The sequence below is a fragment of the Mus caroli genome, chromosome 10, assembly GCF_900094665.2.
Source record: "Mus caroli chromosome 10, CAROLI_EIJ_v1.1, whole genome shotgun sequence".
Lineage (NCBI taxonomy): Eukaryota > Metazoa > Chordata > Mammalia > Rodentia > Muridae > Mus > Mus caroli.
Window position 1 is genome coordinate 94,068,141 of NC_034579.1, and position 23,793 is coordinate 94,091,933.

Sequence of the window (23,793 nt, forward strand, 5' to 3'; positions counted from 1 at the left end):
TTAATGTTGGCTATTGGCTTGCTATATTGTGTTTAGCTATGCACTTTGTATCCCTGCTGTCTCTAAGACTTTTAGCTTGAAGGGGTGTTGTATTGTTGTCAAATGCTTTTTTGGCATCTAGTGAGGTGATATCATGTTTGTTTGTTTGTTTGTTTGTTTTTCTTTCCTTTTTTTTTTTTTTTTTTTTAATTTGGTGGATTACCTTGATGGACTTTTGTGGATTGAACCTCCACCGACCACATCCCTGGGAAGAAGCTTACTTGATCATAGTGAATGATGTCTTAGATGTGTTCTCAGATTTAGTTTGCAAGTATTTTATTGAATATTTTTTTGTGTCAGTATTTGGAAGGGAAATTGGTCTGAAATTTTCTTTGTTAAGACTATAGCCTCATCAAATGAGTTTGGCAGTGTTTCCATTAGCTCTTCTATGAAAGTCTGGTAGAATTCTGCACTAAACTTTCTGGCCCAGGGCTTTTTTTTTTTCTTTCTTTCTTTTTTCTTTTTTCTTTTTGGTTGGGAAACATTTAATAACAGCTTCTATTTCCTTAGGTGTTATAGGACTATTCAGATAGTTTACCTGATCTTGATTTAGTTTTGATAATTGGCATCTCTCTAGAAAATCATCTGTTTCAGTTAGATTTTTTAATTTTGTGGAGCACAGGCCTTTGAAGTAAGACCTAATGATTTCTTGAATTTCCTCAGTGTCCATTGTTATGTCTCCCTCTTCATTTCTGATTTTGTTAATTTGGATACTGTCTCTCTGTCTTTGAGTTTGGCTAAGGGTTTGTCTATCTTGTTGATTTTTGGAAATAACAACCTCTGGTTTCATTGATTATTTGTATTATTCTCAGGGAGGTAGGTTGCTCTTGTGTTCCCAGAGGGCTCCTCTGGACCAAGGAGCAATGCCAGAGCTAGGCAATGGACCTACCATTTTCTAAATAAAATAAAAAGTATCTTAGGAAAAATGTGTAGGAGGCAGTGTTCTCTGACAACCTGCGTTTATAGAATGTCATCTATTAAGTGAAATTGGGATAATGCCTTACGTTATTATCTTTCAAAATGTATATATTATGCTATACTACAGGTTAAAGACTTTCCAGAGTAGAAGATGTTCTTTTTTTTTGGTTTTTCGAGACAGGGTTTCTCTGTATAGCCCTGGCTGTCCTGGAACTCACTTTGTAGACCAGGCTGGCCTCGAACTCAGAAATNCGAACTCAGAAATCCGCCTGCCTCTGCCTCCCGAGTGCTGGGATTAAAGGCGTGCGCCACCACGCCCGGCTTTTTTTTTTTTTTTTTTTTTTTTTGGTGAAGATGTTCTAGATCACATATAAAATTAGGTTTCATGAAATAGTTCAAGAGACCTTTGAACTCTTTAAGTTTGATACAATGAAGAGACTCAAAAACTAAATTGCTTTTCTAGACGGATATCTCGAAATTGGTGCTTTTGGTATTTATTGAATTGTTGCTTAAATATGTTATCACTTTCTAGGCTGAGAGAGATTTCAGATATTGCCAAAAGACAAGTTGATTTTTTGAATTCGCAACAACAGTCCAGGGAAAAGGAAGTGGAATCCCTCAGAACGCAGCTGCTGGACTTCCAGGTGCATATGGGGTTAGCTCCGCTGTTTAGTCTGTTGCTTGCTAAGCTCACCTGAGATATTGCTGTTTGAGGGTAGTGCTATCCAGACGTTACTGCAGCAGTAAAAAGCTGTTCCTGTTGGTTGGGACTTTAGAGAACATCTTTCTTTTGAAATACTTATAGATGCATTTCAAGGCTGCTCTTCGGTTAACACACTGAGGAGTAGTAATTAGTGAATCTTTAACACACCAAGGAGGAATAATTAATGAATCTTTACTGACTATTTTCTCTTGTATGTATATGTAGTTTTTCATATATTCCATGTTCTGTAGTTTTTAGAGGATTAAAAGGTATTCATTGTATATAGCAGAATTGTGTTGTTAATGTTATTTGTGAATTATAAGGCAAAATTAGAAATTTAAGTATGCTTCATTTGTTTGTTTTTAAATCTCATGTGCCAGTGTTTTAAAATTTATTTACTGAATTATGACTTTGAACCCATGACGTATTTGTTGGTAAATATGTATTTTTTACTGCTAGGCACAATCTGATGAAAAGGCTCTAATTGCCAAATTACACCAACATGTTGTTGCTCTTCAAATTAGTGAGGCCACTGCTCTCGGTAAGTTAGAGGCAGTTACGTCCAAACTCCAGAAGATGGAAGCCTACAATTTGCGCTTAGAACAGAAACTGGATGAAAAAGAGCAGGCGCTCTACTATGCTCGTTTGGAAGGTAGAAACAGAGCAAAACACCTGCGCCAAACCATTCAGTCGCTGCGAAGACAGTTCAGTGGAGCTCTACCCTTAGCACAGCAGGAAAAGTTCTCCAAAACGATGATTCAGTTGCAAAATGACAAACTTAAGATAATGCAAGAAATGAAGAATTCGCAACAGGAACACAGAAATATGGAAAACAAAACACTGGAGATGGAATTAAAATTAAAAGGCTTAGAAGAATTGATCGGTACTTTAAAAGATGCCAGGGGAGCCCAGAAGGTAAAACTTGATCTGAAATGTAATATTCAGTGTTATATAGTAATATTGCTCTTAATCTGTAGCTGTGTAAATATGCTTAATATGCATCTATCCTCATTGGGTAGCTTAGATTTTCTAAGTTGGGAATTTAGGAGTTCATAAACAAAAATCTTTAGGAAAATTACTCTTTGTGTATAAAAACAGAATTTTAAATATTCTAGAAAAGTCCAAATATATATTAAGTATAATAATTTTAAATGACTTATAGTCATCAGTTGATTACTACTTTGCACAAATATTTCCTGTATGAATTGTTTTTTTTTCTGTGTTTTCACTTTTAGATATTTCTTGTGTATACTGTGAGTTTTCATAGAGCTCCATTGTATTTTTTAAAGATTAGCTTTTACTTTCATTTGGGAAGAGTTAAATGGTAAATAACTGTCTTGCAGTTAAGTCCTATTCCCTGTGCTAGAAATAATTACAATTCCCTTTTTTAAAAAAATATTTCTTGGGTGGATTTCTAAAAATGAAATCTTTGATATACATACACACGCAGACACACACGCACGCACGCACGCACGCACGCATGCATATAATGAATTGTGGCCACTCTCACCTCTCTGTTATCTCCTCCCGGCACCCACCCGGCACCATATCCTCCCATAAATCCTGACCCATGTTTCATATGTTTCTGTTGTCATTCTATGACCCACTGAGCTTCCTCAGCACCATTGACGTGGTCATGGGTATGATGCTGTCCACTGGAGCATGGAAAAGTGACCAGTGACGCCATCATTGTAGAAAAGGCTAGAATTTCTGTGTTTAATCTGTAGCAATGTGTCAATAACATGACTGCAGTCAGCACTTAATAAACAAGTGACAGTGAATGAGAAATTGATAGCAAATGTTACTAGGCTATTCATTTTGAAATAATTTGAAGAATGTTTTGTTCTAATAGTCTACATACTTTCGAATATTCTATGGAAATTTTAAATAGCTTTGCCATTAATTTCGATTAAAATCATGATCAGTAATGTAGCATTTATGTTTATATATAATTTAGGTAATCAATTGGCATGTGAAAATAGAAGAACTTCGCCTCCAAGAACTTAAGCTAAATAGAGAACTAGTCAAGGGTAAAGAAGAAATCAAATATTTGAATAATATCATCTCTGAATATGAACATACAATCAACAGTCTAGAGGAAGAAATTGTTCAGCAAAGCAAGGTTTCATTTTCTATTTATTTCTGTTCTTTCTAAAGCTTTCACACTCAGATCACTGTATTTTAACTATGTTGTTGTGATTAGATAATTAAGTATAGTTCCCATTATAATGAGTAACAAAATAACCTGTTTCTTGCTTTTTAAATTCCCAAACATGCAAATTTACTTAGTTGTAACAGAAACTTACTTGGTAACTTAGTTTTTATTTTGATATTGGTTATTTTATTTCTTCAGTCTAGTTCCTCCTAGATGTCAGTGTTGATTTAGAACACAGCATGGGGTAGAGAAAGATGCTTAAGTGAAAGATAGTGCTCATAAGCACACCCAGCACACAGACTATTCTAGTCCCCGCACTCAGATTGATCTCTCTCTCTCTCTCTCTCTCTCTCTCTCTCTCTCATATTTGAGATACTTTATGTTTTGTTCCCATTAAGATTTCTTATATAGGGAGCATTTGCTTTCATTTTCTAAAGAGTGTTTGCCATCCTCTGATATGCTACGTATTTGTTTGTTATTTCCTGTTTCCCTCTTCCTGGGATATAATTTCCTTGGAGACAGGAATTAAGTTTTGTTTATTGCTATGCTTGCCCTGCTCCATATAGTGCTTGAGAAATGTGTGTCATGTGTGTGGTTGGAATGAATGCATGAATGGGTACATGACTAGACTGAAATTCTGCCTCTGGGTTCTTAGGCAAGTTGCTTGACATTGAGTTTGCTTGTTTTTCCCATAAAATAAGAGTGATAGCTGAGGATAAAATAAGCTACAGGTAAAATGTGAAAATGTTTATACGCATGCTATACGCTTATTGTCACTGGATGTACCTAACCAAAACAAGTGTCATTTTTTAGTTCCATGAAGAAAGACAGATGGCTTGGGATCAAAGAGAAGTTGAGCTGGAACGCCAGTTAGACATTTTTGATCATCAGCAGAAAGAAATACTCAGTGCAGCACAAAAGGTATCAGTAACTAATTATGTTTGCTGCTTTGTACCATGGCTTAAAGCATTATTAACTAACAGATAGTCTCTGAATTCAATATGTTTTGAACTTTAGAATGTGTGCTTTATGTGAATTGTCATGAGTTTCTTTGTTTAAAGATAAGTGAAATTTAGTTTACTAATTTTTTATATACTTAAAAGAAGATTTAATATTGTTTTCTCCACATTACAGTACAATTTTTAAAGCATATTATTTCTCTATAGTTTGAAGACTCTACAGGATCAATGCCAGACCCCAGCTTGCCCCTTCCAAACCAACTTGAAATTGCTCTAAGAAAAATTAAGGAAAATATTCGAGTAATTCTTAAGACACAAGCAACTTGCAAGTCACTAGAAGAGGTAATTGGAATAATTTGCATTTTAATTAGTATATTACTGGGAATGTTTTTAGAATTTTTTAAATATTTATTTATGTTAATTAATTAAAGTGGCAGATTTTTGCTAATTCCTCTCTTTATTCTTATATACTATTTCTAATAGCTGATAATAGTCCATGTAGTTAATTTGAATTTACAATTCATTTGTTTATTTCATTCTACTTTGAGGCATACTAACTAGGTAATAAGCGTTATTTACTTGAAGCTTTATAAACACTATATTGCCTTTTGTTAACGACTGTTTCCATTGTCACTTGTTTTACATTGTATGTTATATATCTGCTCATTTTCCTTGTGAGTAAATAAAGTTGAAGCAAATGAAATTATTTAATCTATGAACTGAATTTCATTAATTGTTGGCCAAATCAGCTCACTAAATTATTCATAAAGTAATATAAACTGAATATCACTTAAATTTTTAGTTTCCATCTAAACATATTAATTATAAGTACATTTACAAAGAATTTACCATATACAATTTTGGCTTTTTGATCAGTTCAGAAAAACTAATTTAAAATTTTTGGTTTATATGAGCTACCACTAAATCATGTGTTTTAAAATATCTGTCTTAATCTTACTGAAGTTGAAAACTTCTCTGCTTTGGCTTGGTAAACTTCCAATCGCAACATAATGATTCACTGGCCTGTGCCACTGAAATCCCAGCTGCGTCCCCAGTTAACACCTCTGCCTTGGTGTTCTGTGACATCAGAGGGGTGATAGGACTGCACTTTCTTTCCAATTCTACCACCACCAGTCATTGTTAATTCTAAACTGCAAGAAAGAAGTAAAGTTAGTTAAATTTTGTGTTTAACCTAACAGAGTTTTTACAAGTGATAATCTTATGAGCAACTTAGAATACACGCAAATGAATGTGTCACATAAAAATGTTAATAAATAGAATTTTACTGCCAATTGGCTATTATACACATGTGTGAAACTGCTGTTTTGCCTGTAAGTAGTCTTAAGTAAAATTTACATGAAGCATGTTAAAGGACAAATGGTGCTAAAATAGTTTATTGTGTCTTTACTGTAGAAACTAAAAGAAAAAGAATCTGCTTTACGGTTGGCAGAGCAAAATATTCTGTCAAGAGACAAAGTAATCAATGAACTGAGGCTTCGATTGCCTGCCACGGCTGATCGAGAAAAACTTATAGCTGAGCTAGAAAGAAAAGAGCTGGAGCCGAAATCTCATCACACAATGAAAATTGCCCACCAAACTATTGCCAACATGCAGGCAAGGTTAAATCACAAGGAAGAAGTACTGAAGAAATACCAGCACCTTCTGGAGAAGGCCAGAGAGGTATTCTGTCACGCTGCTTTCCGTCCTGTTTTTTTCTGTCAGAGGCAGAAGTTATTTTCTCTTAAAGTGGTAGTTCATTTTTGCTCTCACATGATTCCATATAGGAATTGCTGCTTTTATATGATTGGATTACAGATCTGTCAGTCAAACTGGCAGCTTGTGTTTGTGTGTCTCCCTATTCGACTGAGGTAAACAGGAACAGCTCTTATGCTGAAGCTGGGTGGTTAGGAAAGATCAGGTGAACGTTGAGTAAACCGTGAAACAATAAGGTAAGTGGTGCTACCTCAGGAGTGACTAATGCGGATGGACTTTTCTAGAACAATAGGAGAGATATTTAGTATTTTAAAATATTTCTCAAAACAAGTTAAAGGTAATGGATACATGTTACTCTAATATTAAGAATAAATTGTAATGAAAGGCTCCAGTGGCCAAAATGAGCACATGCCAGCAGAAATATATAGTGGTCTAATATACATATGCATGCAGAGATTATCTGTTCTGTTTCAAGGTTTTAGAAATTTAAAGATCTTCTAAGATCTTTTAGAATGTGAATGTATTTCAGTCATAATTTATAGTACAACTTCAACTGTCCATGAACAGGAGCAAAGAGAAATTGTTAAGAAGCATGAGGAAGACCTTCATGTTCTTCATCACAAATTAGAACAACAGGCCGATAATTCACTCAATAAATTCAAACAAACAGCTCAGGTAAGATTCTGAGAACTTTGTGTTCTTCTTTATTGAGATTTCATATCACACAATTTAAAATTCTTTCCTCTTTATGTCTCACAGTAGAACATACCTCACCTTTTTCTTGCCAAAATCATCTCCAGAAAAGCAGCTCTGATCATGAAAACGGATCATTTTCCTTTTCTTTTCAATTCATTTTATTTGTAATTCATTTTTTACACTCCACATTCCATTCCTTGCCCCTCCCCATCCATCCTCCTACTGCTCCGTATCCCACACCTCCTCCCCACCCCACCCCATCTTCATGTGGATGCCCCCCACCCCCATTCCACCTGACCTCTAAACTCCCTGGGGCTCCAGTCTCTTGATGGTTAGGTGCTTCATCTCTGAATGAACACAGACCAGGAAGTCCTCTACTGTCTGTGTGTTGGGGACCTCATATCAGCTGGTGTGTGCTGTCTGTTTGCCTCCTTTTGATCACTATGTTCTTGCTGTGAAAAGTGGCCCTTCTCGTAACCCACAGCATTAGGCTCCTCAGGCCTCACTCGTTGGTTCAGGCTCACAACCCTGCACTGCACTTAAATACTGACTAAAAATAATAGGTCTATACCTTTCTCCCCTAGTTTGTCTTTTCCTCTTCAATTTCAGACTTTGTTGACTCCTAAAGAAAATTATAGGATGAGTCATAGTCTCAAATTGACTTTCCCATTACTAATATGTTTGTATCTCATAGGATTTAATTAAGCAGTCTCCTGCTCCAGTACCCACCAACAAACATTTCATTCGTCTGGCCGAGATGGAACAGACAGTAGCGGAACAAGATGACTCTCTGTCCTCACTTTTGACCAAACTAAAGAAAGTATCAAAAGATTTGGAAAAACAAAAAGAAATCACTGAGTTAAAAGTCAGAGAGTTTGAAAATACCAAATTACGGTAACTTTTACAAATCTTTTTAAAATAAGCATATGGAAGTTATGCTATGATAAAGCTTGTACCTGCTGTGTGAGCTCCCTCCTAAAGCCTTGATGTGCATTGTCCCTTTGTGTCCTCAGGAACACCCGGGACTCGTTGCTTTATAAAAGTAAGGCCCTAGGAAGGCTCCAGAGCGTGACAGAGTAGTCGTGGGGAAAAAGAATCACTCTGTGAAACTAGTCACTCTTCCTCAAAAGCCAATTTATTTTCTTCTGTAGGATCTTATTTTTAACTATTTCCACTGTCCTCTTCATCCTTTTTAAATGAAAATGGCAGTGTTTACTTGGGCACCTTCAGAGTGGTTAAGTGAAGTCCCCATGGTACAGAAATAACTTTAAGGGGCTGGAGAGATGGTTCAGTGGATAAGAGCATTGACTGCTCTTCCAGAGGTCCTGAGTTCAATTCCCAGCAAGCACATGGTGGCTCACAACCATCTGTAATGGGATCTGATGCCTTCTTCTGGTGTCTCTAAAGACAGCTACAGTGTACTTATCATATATATATATATATATATATATATACAAATATATATATATGTATATATATATGTATGTATGTATGTATGTATATATATAAACAAATAAAATCTTTTAAAGAAAAGTAACTTGAAAATTGTAAATTGATATATAAGTAGCTTTTCCTCAAACACCTGAGAGAGTCTGTGACAACAACCAGGCTCAATAAATGTTAAAGTGTTTGCTTTTAAGGAACTGTAGTAACAGAGTATTCACATTATGTATATTAAAGATTATAAGCATTATTCAGCCTTCTTTTGAAAATAGCCTTTAAAACATAGACTTGGTATGAAATTGTTCAGTTCCTAATCACAGACCTCAGTCTGGGCCTCAGGTCCTCTGTGATGGAAGTGAGAATGTTGGCCCACTTATGGTTCTGTCCCTTTCTGATGGCCCATTAGAACTTTGACTGTATACACTTGGATCCAAGATACCTCTCAAAAACTTCCCACACATTTGTGAGTATGTAAGTAGCTGCCACTTAAGAGTTTATATATTTTTGTATACTAATCTGATGCCATGTACTGGACTTCAAATTGGGTTTTTATAATCTGTTTTCATTTCTTTTATGAGACACATCTCACTCTAACCCAGGCTGTCCTAGCTAGAGCTCACTGGACAGTGTACGCTGTCGTTGGGCTCACTGTGATCTTGTGCTTTAGCTGGCTCAATGCTGAGACCGCAGGAATGAACCCCGTGCCATACTGAACACTACTTAGGCATTTGGATCTAATTTTGAAATGCAGGAAGTAACAAAGTTCTGAAATAACTTGCATGTATAGTCTTTGACCACATAAAACTCTGTCGTTGTGGCTTTATACTGTTATAAAGTTGTTTTGTTTTGTTTTGCTTTGTTTTTTGAATCAAGGTATTACTTGCAATACCCAGCCTGGTAAATACATGTGCTTGTTTATCTCAGGCTCCAAGAAACTCATGCCAGTGAGGTAAAGAAAGTGAAAGCAGAGGTAGAGGACTTAAGGCATGCTCTAGCCCAAGCACACAAGGACTCCCAGAGTTTAAAGTCTGAACTCCAGGCTCAGAAAGAAGCAAACTCCAGAGCTCCAACAACCACAATGAGGAATCTAGTAGACAGGCTAAAGAGCCAACTAGCCTTGAAAGAGAAGCAACAAAAGGTAAGTACCCGACAGCTACCAAAGAAAAAGGCCTAGAGATCTGGAGATCTGAAAAAGGTCTACGAACCATTGGCCAACCAAAGAGTACACATGGAGGGACCAATAGCTCCAGCTGCATATGTAGTAGAGGATGGCCTTATCTGGCATCATTTGGAGGAGAGGCTCTTGATCCTGTGAAGGATCAATGCTCCAGTGTAGGGGAATACCAGGATGGGGAAGCGGGAGAGGGTGGGTGGGTGGAGGAGCACCCTCATAGAAGCAGGGGGAGAGGGGATGGAATAGGGGATTTGTGGAAGGGAAACTGGGAAAGGGGATAACATTTCAAATGTAAATAAATAAAATATCCAATAAAGAGAAAAGAATGCTATTTGTAATGTTGTTGCATAGAAGTTCTTTCACATACTCTGCACTGCACGAGTGCTGTTTTAAAATGCAGATATAGTATATTTATGTGTGGTGATCTGTTAAATATTGTAAGAAAGGAAAAGAAATCTTAGCCCCATTATTTTCTTCCCATTGGTTCTCATGTTGCAGAGGCAGTTTTGAACACGTTAGAGGATTAGTGGTGATATGGTGTAAGAAGGAAGAGAGATGAAAGGGTGTGGCCACAGTGTCTTTGTGTGAGAATTGGTCAATAGATTTAATAGGATATCATAGTTTTGCTTTGTTTTCTTACTTATCTCAGAAGTAGCGAATGGTTTAGAAGATGCTACACTTTCCCCACCTTCGTTCATGAGTTTTATGGGCAAGTATTATATACAGTGTCTTATAACATTACTCATCTACTTAAATTCAGTTTCCATGTGGAGGGGTCTACTGAGTGAAGTTGCTTTTTTTTTTTTCTTTTTTGCTAAATGAAGAATTTCTTACTAATAGGTAAACTTGGAAATTATCAAACAAAGCATGCTTTCTTTTCAAATAGAAATTGCTTGACTGAATTAGTGCTTGGTTCTGAAAATAATTGTCAGGGTTGGTGAAAAGCTGGGTAAAAGTACAAGGACATTCATTGAAAAAGCTCAGGAGTTTGTGAGTTACGTTTGATTAAGCACATTCCCTGCGATAATCTCGTCTTTGTGTGTAGCTGCCTTGTGCGGAGAGCATAGGCTAGAGCTGCAGTGCCACGTGGAAGCCACTTAGGATATTGCATCTAATAGGACAGCAGTAGAAAGCCATACTGCCTGTTTATATTCTGTTTTGCTCATACATAGTGTTAATTTCCCACTATTTTTTTTTAATATTGTAATTTTAGGCACTTAGTCGAGCCCTGTTGGAACTTCGGTCGGAAATGACAGCAGCAGCTGAGGAACGTATAATCGCTGTAACTTCTCAAAAAGAGGCAAATCTCAATGTTCAACAAGTTGTTGAGCGCCATACTAGAGAGCTAAAGGTGAGCACCAGATGTGTATTAATGTGGCCAGATACCCGCACACACCAGAGAGTTTGTACTGAACTAGTGGCTAATTAGACAGGTACATACATAGTTTTAAACACTATGTATCTTTATGGTATTCATGTATGGACTCTCATCTTAAGGAGTTTGAAAAGATAGACCATGATGAGTTGTGCTTACTAAAAGGACTAATTTAAGAAACATTTTACTTTAAGAAAATTTTAAGGCATTTTTAGTAAATTTTAAGCATTAACTGGGATTCAGGTCCAGCATGGGTGAATACTCTACTGCTGAGCTAAACCTCCAGCCCTCTGAATTCTGTTAAGGCTGTTTGGTTTGAGTAATTTGTTTCACAGCAAAATTGAGAAGTCATACCGAGATCTTACAGATACACCGTGCACCAGATGTATGAAGCTTCTTCTGTAACGGGCACTCCGTACCAGCCCGGCACACTTTCTTATTGTCTGTGAGGCATTTTAACTGCAGAGCTAGCTGGCTCTGAAGCCTGTTCTTCCACTAAATTATTTTTATCAACATACTTCAACATTTTTTTTATCTGACCATTAAGCCTAGTGATTAAAAATTTTTCCCTAAACATATATTTTACAATAACTTGCAATTTCTCTATTTTGCCCCGCAAATTTCACATAGTATATTGTGGTAAAATGAAAAATCTAATAAATTCTTTTTGTTGTTTTTTTTTTTTAGTTTAATTTACTTTTGATATCTTTATATGCTTTTTACTATCATTAAATAGTTTGGAAAATAGATTTTAATTAATTTTTCAAAAATTGACTATTATACTTTTCAGTCATGTCATAGTTAATAATAAAAAAATTCTCTAAATAAATATATAAAAGGGAATAGTCTTTTTCTGATGTAATTTTATTATCTCTTTATCTGGAATGCTATTCCTGAATTTTATGTTTTCAAATCCTTCTTTTAAAACTTTCTCTGAGATGTTAAATATTTCTTTTAAACAGAATAATAATTAATATCACTAATAATATCATTTGACCTTAATAATTTATTTAATAAAACCTTTATATACTTAGTTGAATAAGCTATAACAGGACAAATAATAGCATGTCTCTGCCCTTGTCATCGCATGTTTTTACTATTATCTTTGTTCAGGCAGCTAAGAATTCCTAAAGTATACACACATGCAGGATTATAAATGTTGCTTTTATTTCCGGAGATGAAGTGATGAGATGAGAATCTCACACAAGCAGTATACATACACAGCTTGGCTGAGCCCAGAGCATTTCCTTCTCTCTTCTAGCTAACCCTAGACCTAGGCCTGGAAGCTTCTAGCCTCCATGCAATCTAATCTTCCAAGATGACTGATTAAATTTGTCTTCTCTTAGCTTCTGACAGAATTGCTCTGTCTGGCCTCATACTAACTTTGGCAATAAATTCTAATCTTCTGGCTCCTTCTCATTCTTTGGCCTGTTCTGTCTTCACCTGTGTCTAGCTTGTTCTGTTTGTAATTTGTCTCTGTAAAACTCCCAGTAAAACTGCCATATAAACACCACACACCAAAAACCACATGCACCTTTTTCTTCTGTCCCTGCTCTTAAGTAGTCTCTCTTCTTCCGCTCTTCTGGGAGTTGGGTATATCCTGTTCTGTCAAAGCTTTCTCTGACTCATCACTATGTCTTCCCCTCAATTAAACTTCACTTTCAAACATGGCTGCTTCCTTCTACACGCTACTAAGGGCCTGCCTGCATTCCAGCCAGATCATAGCTTTGGATGTGATCGCTAGCCAGAGCAATCATGGTGCTGGATGAAAGTTCCTCTACAAGGGTCAGTCTGCTGTCTCAAGCAATCCTTCCATGTCTTTATCTTCACAGGATTTTACAACATACTTGAAGTCAAAGATTTAGTGTTATACTAATCTCATGTTTCATAATCTTTAAAACATTGCTGTTCATCTTGATCTCTTTTACTAACTGACCTGTAGTGAAACATTTTTTTTTTGTTTTCTTTGTCTTTTCTTGTGGTTGTAGTTCTCTCAGTGAACTTGCTTCATTTGACATGAATGGAGAAAATATTGCAGTTTGTAGTTTTCCCTTGTGTGAAATACTTAAAAATTTATAGTGGAATGGTGTTTCTAATGCATATTAATATAACCTCAGTTTTCTGTTGATTTATTATTAATACTTGAAGAAATTTGTAATACTTTTGTCTTTTATTAGTCACAAATTGAAGATTTAAATGAAAATCTTTTAAAATTGAAAGAAGCTCTTAAAACAAGTAAGAACAAAGAAAATTCACTAGCTGATGATTTAAATGAATTAAATAATGAACTGCAAAAAAAGCAAAAAGCTTATAATAAAATCCTTAGAGAGAAAGATGGAATTGATCAAGAAAATGATGAACTGAGAAGACAGATTAAAAGACTGTCCAGTGGACTGCAGGTAATTTTGTATTTACATCAGATAATTTGTTTGATCTGTAATGTATAAGTTATGGTCCCCACTTATTTTACAATACGTGCCAAAACTATCTCCAGTTGTTTAATTAGTTTCTTGAGAGGCCTCTGTTAGTTTCTGTTTACAGTGAGACATTTTTATAAGGCACAGTGATACCTTTCATGCTATCCTGATATTCAATGTCTTATAGAAAGCATGATTAATCATAGCCTCCCAGATTTTGTTAATTGGAATATTTAATGTCTCCTTTAATATTTGTCATGTAAAGTTATATCTTAATGTTTTTAGAGCAAAACACTGATGGATAACAAGCAAAGTTTAATCGATGAACTTCAAAAGAAAGTTAAAAAACTTGAAAGCCAACTGGAAAGAAAGGTGGATGACGTAGACATAAAGCCGGTGAAGGAAAAGGTATGTGAAGTGTACCCATTAATAGTCTTAAACTAAGTGAGGCATGCATTGATAAGCAGGTAATTTACTCTGAGTTTAAGGGCCTCATACATAGTGTGTATGGTCCTAAATAAGGCTGAGATGTCTAAGACAGATTTCTGTCATTTAGAAAGGTTACACTCCATTTGAAGACACACCAGAGATAAACCTCCATGTCATTTCCTGATATTGGAGGGCCATTAGTGTCTCCTCACATCCTATGTAGCCTGTGAGTTTCTCGTTCTCCCCACTCTTTAATTGCCTGTGCAAACACTAAGAAGGATTCCATCTCATGCTGCCCAGCTATTTATGTATACATCTCGTTCTCCAGCTAGTACTCAGATTTCCAGAAGTCACCTGACTCTTGGAGTACATTTTTTTAAAAAAAAGAACAATCAGTCAGGAAAGGTTTTTGTAATTTTTAAAAAGGATACTTAGTAGCCGATTGAATAAATAAGGTTAGAATCTAATTTGGAGAAAAAATATGGAATGCTCTCTAGCTTTAGAGGACATTCTTTAATTTGACTTCAAACTCCACCTCCCAGCCTTTTTAGACACGACATCCTCATTTTCAGTAACCATGATGTTTCATAATATCTCCTGTATTATTGTAAATGAAATTTGGAGTCAATATAAACTTCTATAATTTCAAATATGTTTTAAATGTACCAAATGAAATTAGCATAAGTATAAAAATAATTTACAAAATAATTAATATAATACATTATATATCATGTCTCTGATCTATACTAGACGAATATGGTAGTCATGTGCTTGTAACTTAGGTATTATTAATGTAAATCCTAAACCTCAAAGATAAACTCTGCAAAAATGTGTTCTAGTAGCAGTTTACATGATATCAGTGTTATTGCTGTAATTTGATTTCCACAATGATAAGCAATTGTTATAATTTTCAACAACATAACCTTTAACCTTTATTTTTCAAAGGTAATTGCACTCTTACTAATTCAGTGTATAGAGGGAGACTATAAACGGTAAAATGGAGTTAAATTATTACTTCATGAAACTGTGGACAGAGGTTTTAACTCTGTGAACACCCTGCAGGATTTTCTCAGAACATGGGACTATCGTGTATCTATCACACAGCCTTCTTTGACTCTTTTATTGTAATACTAGCAACCCTAATCCTTCCATCACCATTACCTGATGATCTGTTCCTGTAAGAACCTAGATCCTGCCTTTCCCATTTTTAATAGCACTTATCACCAGTTAACCTACTCCCTGCATTTATATCTTCTTCTCAAGTTTGTTCTACAAATCAACATTGTAATATTTGGTTCACGTATACGTTCTGCTCTTTGTATCTACAGTAGTAGCTGGGCACGTGGTTAGCACAAAATAAATGCATGTTGGGTGGTAAAGTAATGTGGATTTAGACCAGAGTGAATTACAGTAATAGAAAAGTGTCAGTTGTCACTCAGTAACAAGACTGGATTGGTGACTCACACACAATTGTTCCTTAGAAGCTTACTTACATAAATCATGTATTTGAATTCTCATTTAACTCCTTAAGAATATTTGTTGTGGTAATTTCTTTGGCATTAGAATCTTGTCTGAAACTCTTACTTGTCAAGTGATGAGCCAAGCCTACTTAAATGGAAGTAGTTTTCCTAATAGATTGCCATAGCTAAAGATTCTAGAACTTATATAACAGAATGAACTATTTACATATTACCTTGTATAGTTTAAAATTGTGCTTAAATATTTAAAATGAGGTTAAAAATGCTGACAGTTTATAACACATTTGTTACTGCTTGCAGAGTAGTAAAGAAGAATTAATTAGGTGGGAAGAAGGTAAGAAATGGCAAACCAAAGTAGAGGGACTACGCAGCAGACTAAAGGAGAAGGAAGGAGAAGCCCACGGCCTGGCAAAGCAGCTGAATACCTTAAAGGAACTTTTTGCCAAGTGAGCTAAAATTCATTGTAAAACTAATAATAATTTAAATTTCTATCTTGAACTTATATAGTTTATTTTATTTGATAAATGACAAATTTGCTAGTTTTGATTATCTTTGATTTATATTTTATCACCTTTCAAATGTACTATATTTTACCAAGTATGAATGAATTATGTGATTTTCAAATATGCTCATGCCAAGAACAAAATGGTGCACTTACTTCATTAACAGAACAATGATGCCTAAACTGCAGTGTAATAAACCAAACAATAAAAGTTATCAAAGATACATTTTTTTCATTCTTTATTAAATTCTACAGAGCTGATAAAGAGAAACTTACTTTGCAGAAGAAACTGAAAACAACAGGAATGACTGTTGACCAGGTTTTAGGAGTGCGAGCTTTGGAATCTGAAAAAGAGTTGGAAGAGCTAAAAAAGAAAAATCTGGACCTAGAAAATGACATATTATATATGAGGTAAGCCAGTGCATGGAGTTATGGTGCCTATGTTGATGAAGAATTGGCTTGTATACATGAAAATATAAATGTACTGCTTCAAGGATGGCTTGTATTGATTATTTTTTTAATGCACATGCAGCTCAAGAGTGAGCCTAGAAGGCCATAACCAACTCTTACAACCCTTGTTTAGAGCTCCTCATGGTCATCTTTGTGATATTTCTGGTGTCTCTTGCCTTTGTTACTTTGGGAAAAACGGGGCTTTAATTAAACCCTTAAGTTGTATAGTTTCTAAATGTATGTGCCTAAACAGGCGCAGAAGGGAGGAACAGAGGAATTTTTGAGGTACTCATTCAACAGCTAGAGAGGAAGATTTCCTCTTTTAAAAAGGTATCAATTTTGGGTTCCTGTTGCCCACTCTGCCACAGCCACCGTCTGTGGGCTAAGATGTGGTATAACTTAAGAGGGAGTACAGCCTTAGTCAAGTGAGCTTAAGTTTCTCTGTGAAGCTAAGACTCTATCACAGAGAATCATGGCCATTCCCTTTCTTGTTGAGTCAGAATTGGGCTTTTCTGGAACTCTCCTCAGTGCTGTTGGCCATCTTCATGTTTCAAATCTGAGTTCAGGCCAGGTAGTAAGAGGAGAGGGTAAACTTTGTTTGCTATCTGATGCTTCTACTATTGTTCCAATCTAAATATATTGGTTTTCAAAGTCATAAGTACTTGGCCCTTTATTTGACTGAGATGAGATTGTACTCCAGCTGTGCAGACCTGAAGACCCCAACCTCCAACCCACTCACATGTTTCTTAGAAAAGCCTTTGATATTTATTTAACTTCACTTTTTAAAACCTCTGTCTTCTGCAAAGCCAAGGTCAGAGTAAGATAAATCATACCATATTAACACAGTATATAATGTTTTATTTGAATCACTTCTTCCACGATCTTTAAACATACGTGGAAAATATTTACTCTTCATAAATGTATACCTTTTTATTTGTCTCTAAAAATACAGTTAGTGCTTTTTAAAACAAAATATGAAACATAATTATACAATGAGTTGTTTGTGATGTTGAACAGCACGTAATGTTCAAATCAAGGTAGATAAGCACTTATCATTTTCATGCCGTTAAAGCACTCAAAATTAGTCCTTCTAGCTTTTTTGTAAACTTGTTGACTGTATTCGTTTTGAGAAGTATCTGTTTATGTATCCCTTCGTCTGACACTTAAGAGCTTCCGTACATTTTTCTTGATGTGTAGGTTGTCTTTTTGTAGTGCAGAGATTCCGAGTTAGACATAATCTTATTTTTATCAATTTTTGGATATTTTGTAAGTTTCTGTTTCTTAGAATAGTACCTTCTTGTTTACATCCTTGAGTGTGTCAGTTTGAATACAGTGATGTGGACACAGGAAGTTGAAGTCTTGTAGTCAAGCATTTTAAATTTCTTTTCTTTTTTTCTCTTTGTTTATCTTTCGGTATTTTTTTTTAAGGAATAATGTGATTAAGGAACTTTTTCTCCTGACAGGTCCAGTCTGGCTTTCAGCCATGGACCTTTCCTTGTTCATCATCTAACAGATGCTCCTAACAAAAGTCTATTCGCCTCTCTCTGTGAATTCTACTATAATTATTTTAATTTTTTGGAAGGTCCTAGTACCTTTAAGGTTTCCTATTTTTCTAATGTGAACATATTGATTGTAACTGGGGATGTCCTAGAGGGGATTTATCTTGTCTCCTCTCTAAATTCAGGAAATTTGAATATCTGAATTTTATTAATCAAATACATAATTAATGAGAGGAAGGATGTACTGTAGATAAGATTTTAGTAAAGATATAGAGACAAGCGTGAATATTAATGTTTTCACATTAAGTGTGCACTTACTTCTTAAGTGGAGAAAAAAATCCTGGACCAAAAGGTTTCATAGATTTGTTTGTGTCAGAGCATGGTGAGACCTGTAGCCAGCCAGTTAAGTTTGGACATGATATGACAGCATTTGCTGAAATGTTAGAGTCGTGTCGGATTCATGAGGTTTTTGACAATGAAATTGATAGTATACAGTTACTCTGTAAGCTTTTTAAAATAGTAGTTTAGTCCTTCTATATAGTTCCATATAAGAAAATACATGTGCTTTAAAAATGTTAATGTGTTTCTATAAATCAGAGCAGACTTCAACTGATGGTATAAAGAAGTCTTTTGTAGAAGCCTGAGAGTAAAGGATGGATCATTTTTAATATAAATTATAATATCCTAATTTGTTTCTTGTGAACTTTGGAAGTTTAAAAAAATTTAAGTTATAGTATTGATATACACACTATATTTTTTTCTTTTCTGTATCATAACTTCATAAATTTTAGAAAAAGTGAGGATCACATAATATTCTGGTTGTTGTTCATAGGACCCAGCAGGCTCTTCCACGAGATTCTGTTGTGGAAGACTTACATTTACAAAATAGATACCTTCAAGAAAAACTTCATACTTTAGAAAAAAAACTTTCAAAGGAGAAATATGCTCAGTCTTTGGTAAGTATACATCTTTCCTTTCCTTAGTGTGAAAGGCATAAAAGTGATATAAGAGTCTTCCTTTAGCTGGACAAAAAATGTTAGCTCCTCCTTATTAATGTCCTCAAGCATTGTCTAATCCTTCATTGCAAAAATCTGCAGCATGGGCTGGAGAGATGGCTCAGTGGTTAGGAGCACTGACTGCTCTTCCAAGGTCCTGAGTTCAATTCCCAGCAACCACATGGTGGCTCACAACCATCTGTAATGGGATCTGATGCCCTCTTCTGGTGTGTCTGAAGACAGCTACAGTGTACTCATATACATTAAATAAATAAATAAATCTTTTTTAAAAAAAATCTGTAGCAGTTCCAGCTCCAGTTAGAGATTCTGATGTGCAGCCCTCACGTGTTCAGTGATGGTTAGCAAGTTTGCTGCATCCCCAGCTCCTCTCAGATGTCTCCAGGTGCTTCCCACCCATCCCATGCTGTTATTGTGCTCAAGATACAAACACTGGCTTTCCTCAAAAATTCTTCAGCTAAAAAAGTATACAGAAGCCGGGCAGTGGTGGCACATGCCTTTAATCCCAGCACTTGGGAGGCAAAGGCAGGTAGATTTTTGAGTTCGAGGCCAGCCTGGTCTACAGAGTGAGTTCTAGGACGGCCAGGGCTACTCAGAGAAACCCTGTCTCGAACAACAACAAAAAATGTATACAGAAAAATGAGACATGAACAGACAAAATGCTGCCACATAACCATACTCGGAATAAAAACTAGGAAAGAAAACAAATATCGCTGATGACTTGTGTATGTATCTACAGATATTCTGTGATATGACAGAAGTGTTGTAGATCTCACTGAACTAAATATGGAGGCAATACCAAATAATAAATGGATCAAATTTAAGTCAGCTTTACAGATTTTTACCGTCAATTATAAAAATGTTCCAGCTCCTAAAGCTAAGTAATTAATAATTTTGTTAAAATGAAAATGAGAAACATAAAAATGAGAACAAGAATAAGGCTGGTAAGGAAAGGCTGAAAGAAAAGGCACATGTAGCCAAAAATGTCAGGCACGTAATGTTGGTCAGGGTAGAACTGCTGAGGAGGACCATGCTGATAAGGCACATATGTGTCGATGCTGCACAGGGCAGAGAGGAAACTGATGGGTCAGTCAGTCCAGAAAAGTACCTTCTTTTAAATACATTGCAGTCCTTTATCTCTTTACAAGCTAAGATTTCTTATAAAAATTCATATACATACACTATGACAATTTAACAAAGAAGGTAAGATTCATAAAAAGAAAAGGACTGATTAATAAACAGTTGTAGAAATTAGGACAATTTACACGGTAATATTTAAAAGCTTTCTTTTCAGAAAATAACAGGAAAAAGTTACAAATCTCTTATATAGTAAATGCATTCATAATTAGATGAGAAATATGTTAAAATGCCTCCTTGGGAAATCTTCAGATATATTCTTTCTTATAAGTCATATTTAATACTTTGTTAGTAAGCAGTCATTGATACTGTTATCATTAGGCAGATCATAACAGTACCAGAGATAAAATAGACAAACTAAAAGAAGAAAAAATGTTAAGAAACAGATTCAGAGATTTCCATGTCTGATGGAGACTTTAAAAATCATTGCAGATGCTAAAGGTGTCAGCTTTGTAAATTGCAGGACTTGCATTGTAGTAAAGATCCTAAGACAGAAGGAACCTGAATACGTGCTCAGGCCATGTGAATAAGCGGGGACCTGCTTCTCATTGTGGGGTATGCCTGTCACAAAACATTGCTTTCTTTCTTGCCATTTGTATCCTGCAAACAACAACAACAACAACAACAAATCACACCCAGGGCTGCCTTCTTGCCAGTGTCCTTTGTCTCAACAGCAGCAAAGATCTATCCGGAATGTCTTTAGCTTTGTATCCTTTTTATTCCTTTTTTATCTTCGCTTCAAATATGTATTATACAGTATAATTTTAATAATTTGAGATTTGTTATAAAGAAAGTCTAAGGTCTATTTATACAATATTATTTTAAGCAGAGCATCTAGGGAGGTACTGGCTTCATAGCCTGCTGAGCTAGTAGAGCACTGGTGAGAAACAGCCAGAGCCATGCTGACGACTGGTACAACGTCTGTTATATACACAGCAATCCTAAAGCATGGGTAACGTTCTGATGCGCCAGCCTATCAGCCTACTCATTTCAAAACCTCCGTCAAAAAACATCCTTCTTAGAATCAAAAAATTAGCATAAATAGTAACCCACGGGAGATTAATGCCAAGAAAAAATGCAAATACAGTGTTTAATTCATTTCAGAGGACAAAATTGGTAACTGTATCTCAAATTTATGAATGTCTTCTGGAGGAAGACAATGAGATGGTTATCTATGTCTGAGTCAAAGAGTACAGCCTCCTTCTATGTTGATAAGTCTACATCTAAGTTTCAAGCAACAAGAGAAAATATTTGGGGGAAAAATAAGTCTTCAGTAAATGTATACAGACTTTCTTTTTTGTCTTTTTATTCTGTATACTGTATATTCTCTAAACAAGCTTAGAATAGTTATTTATATTGCTTTTATAATATATTAGGTATAAACAATCTCACCATGATTTAAAGTATATGGAAAATATATTTAAATTGATACATGCCATGCTATTTTATTTAGTGATAGTAAACCCCCATAGAAGTTGAAGGGAAGTGTCCTGGAGCCCGTTTTATTTGGATACTAAGAAACACTTGCCTATAAATGTCCCTTAAATAGCAGAAGCCTTCTGTCTCACTGTCCTGTGAGCTGAGTGCCCGAAGCCCCAGCTGCTGCAGTGTTGTTGCCTTCTGAAGACTGAGATGAAAATCAGATCCGAGGCTTGGCACTTAGGCGACCATCTACTCTACAATTAATCTAAGAAAACATGTTCATGTTTCTTTACTTAAAAGAAGGATAGTGTGAAGTCTCTTAATATCATCTTCCTGCAATGCATATCTCTGTCCAAATTCTCTGATTTCCTCCTTGCATAGGAACTGATCTTCCTCAACCAGGGTTGACTCTAATGACCTCCTTTTAACTTGATTATTTCTGTAAAGCAAATAAGATCACATCTGAGATGTTGAGAGTTAGGAATTAGGATTGAGGGATAATTCCAACCCTCACAATTTGAATAACCTTTATTTTGAACTAACAAAACTAGTATAGGAAAGTTTAAACATTATGGGAGTGTCTATGAAGTCATTGTATGCATAGATTTTTAAACCATATTGACTTTGCTTTCTGTTTTAATTTTTAAAAATTACGTTTCTGGAAGTTTTCTAATGTGTCTTAACTTGGTTTTGATTTTATGTAATACTTGCAATTTTCTCCCCACATTCCTTTTAGAAATTTCACTTTTGACAATGTTTCCTTATTCAGTATGTCTTTGTTGCTTTTATTAAATGTTGAACATACTCTAAATATTACTTTCCAGACTTCAGAAATAGAGTCAGATGATCACTGTCAAAAAGAACAAGAACTTCAGAAGGAAAATTTGAAGTTGTCATCTGAAAACATCGAGTTGAAATTTCAACTTGAGCAAGCAAATAAAGACTTGCCGAGACTAAAGGTAAACTTGACTTTATTATAATGCCTGAATTCACCGAATTCACCAAATTCATCACATACTTAAGTTTCCTTATATTACTTTCTTGAATTGCATATACATGACATCTTTGTGATGTTATATCCATTTCCTGATATAAGAGTTATTTATTGAGTTCTCTACTTTATGTCAGATATGCTTTTAGGTGCTAGAGAAGGCAGTCAGTTAAAGTCCACATGCTAGTAACACTTGTCTTCCAATGAGTGAGATTCCCAACAACAAGCAAACAGGTTACATTGTAAGAGTTTAGCTGACACAGAATGCTATGGGAAAAGAGGAAGCCCCATTAGGAAAAGGGAAGAGGGGAGGTCTGGCTTAGGATCATGAGAGGGTTCGCATTGAAGACTTAGTGGACAAATAGGAGGTGAGTCATACTGACAGTGAGAATTGAAGTGTCAGCTTCATGTGTTCCAAGGTAAGGCGATTATTTCTTACATTCCATTAGTAATTGTACTAACTACAATCTAAGTGTGACCCTAGAAGTATTACTTCTGATGTTAATAATGTCTACCTTTGACTTTTTGTATCTTACCCTATTATGGTTACAGCTTCCCTGTTTGCTAGCTGATTGTTTCAGACTTATTATATAATCAAGAACGTTAGCTTTCTGTCATTTCCACTGGTAGTGATTCAATTGCACTTACTGTTTCTCATTGTGATTGATACACCTAGTAACCAGAGTAGTGTCTTCAGTTCTTTTTCTGTCTACCAGAAAGATAAGTATCAAGGCATGTACATTATGGAACAGCAAAGTCAGAGTGAGAAGCCTAATTTTTGTAGTGTATTAAGGTAGTAGTTTGGCAAATAGTTATTATTTTTAAACTAATACTCTTTATCTAACATGTTGTGCTAGTTAGGGTTTCTATTGCTGTCTTAAACATGACCAAAAGCAACTTGGGGAAGGAAGGATTTATTCATTTTAGACTTCTGCATCACAGCCCATCAAGGTTGATCAGGGCAGGGACCTGGAAGACAGGGCTGATGCAGACACCAAGGAGGAAAACTCCTATGGGTTTGCTCTTCAGGACTTCCTTGGCCTGCTTTCTTCTACTGCTCAGGACCACCTGCCCAAGGACACCCACAGTGAGCTGGAATCTCCCACATCAATCTTGCATCACAAAAAGACACCACAGACCTATAGCCTGATAATAGGGAGGCATTTTTTCTCAATTGAGGTTCCTGCTCTGAGTTTCCTCTATCTTATGTCTAGCTGACAGAAATCCAGCACACATCTTTTATCAAAATTTCTTTTGTTTAAAGACACAATTGTTTGGTT

General features: G+C 35.6%; 1 protein-coding gene across 1 annotated transcript in view; it reads left to right on the plus strand.

The window, feature by feature from the left end:
* Positions 1–23,793, plus strand: part of Cep290 (centrosomal protein 290) — an 82,740-nt gene that overhangs the window by 44,948 nt on the left and 13,999 nt on the right. Inside the window, exons 31-46 of the mRNA XM_021173991.2 lie at positions 1,490–1,601; positions 2,120–2,575; positions 3,618–3,782; positions 4,629–4,736; positions 4,982–5,116; positions 6,188–6,454; positions 7,055–7,162; positions 7,878–8,077; positions 9,551–9,764; positions 11,014–11,151; positions 13,353–13,574; positions 13,878–14,000; positions 15,800–15,945; positions 16,257–16,412; positions 18,783–18,906; positions 22,347–22,481. Coding sequence (XP_021029650.1) covers positions 1,490–1,601; positions 2,120–2,575; positions 3,618–3,782; positions 4,629–4,736; positions 4,982–5,116; positions 6,188–6,454; positions 7,055–7,162; positions 7,878–8,077; positions 9,551–9,764; positions 11,014–11,151; positions 13,353–13,574; positions 13,878–14,000; positions 15,800–15,945; positions 16,257–16,412; positions 18,783–18,906; positions 22,347–22,481 — 2,809 coding nt within the window. The remainder of the gene's footprint in view (positions 1–1,489; positions 1,602–2,119; positions 2,576–3,617; positions 3,783–4,628; positions 4,737–4,981; positions 5,117–6,187; positions 6,455–7,054; positions 7,163–7,877; positions 8,078–9,550; positions 9,765–11,013; positions 11,152–13,352; positions 13,575–13,877; positions 14,001–15,799; positions 15,946–16,256; positions 16,413–18,782; positions 18,907–22,346; positions 22,482–23,793) is intronic.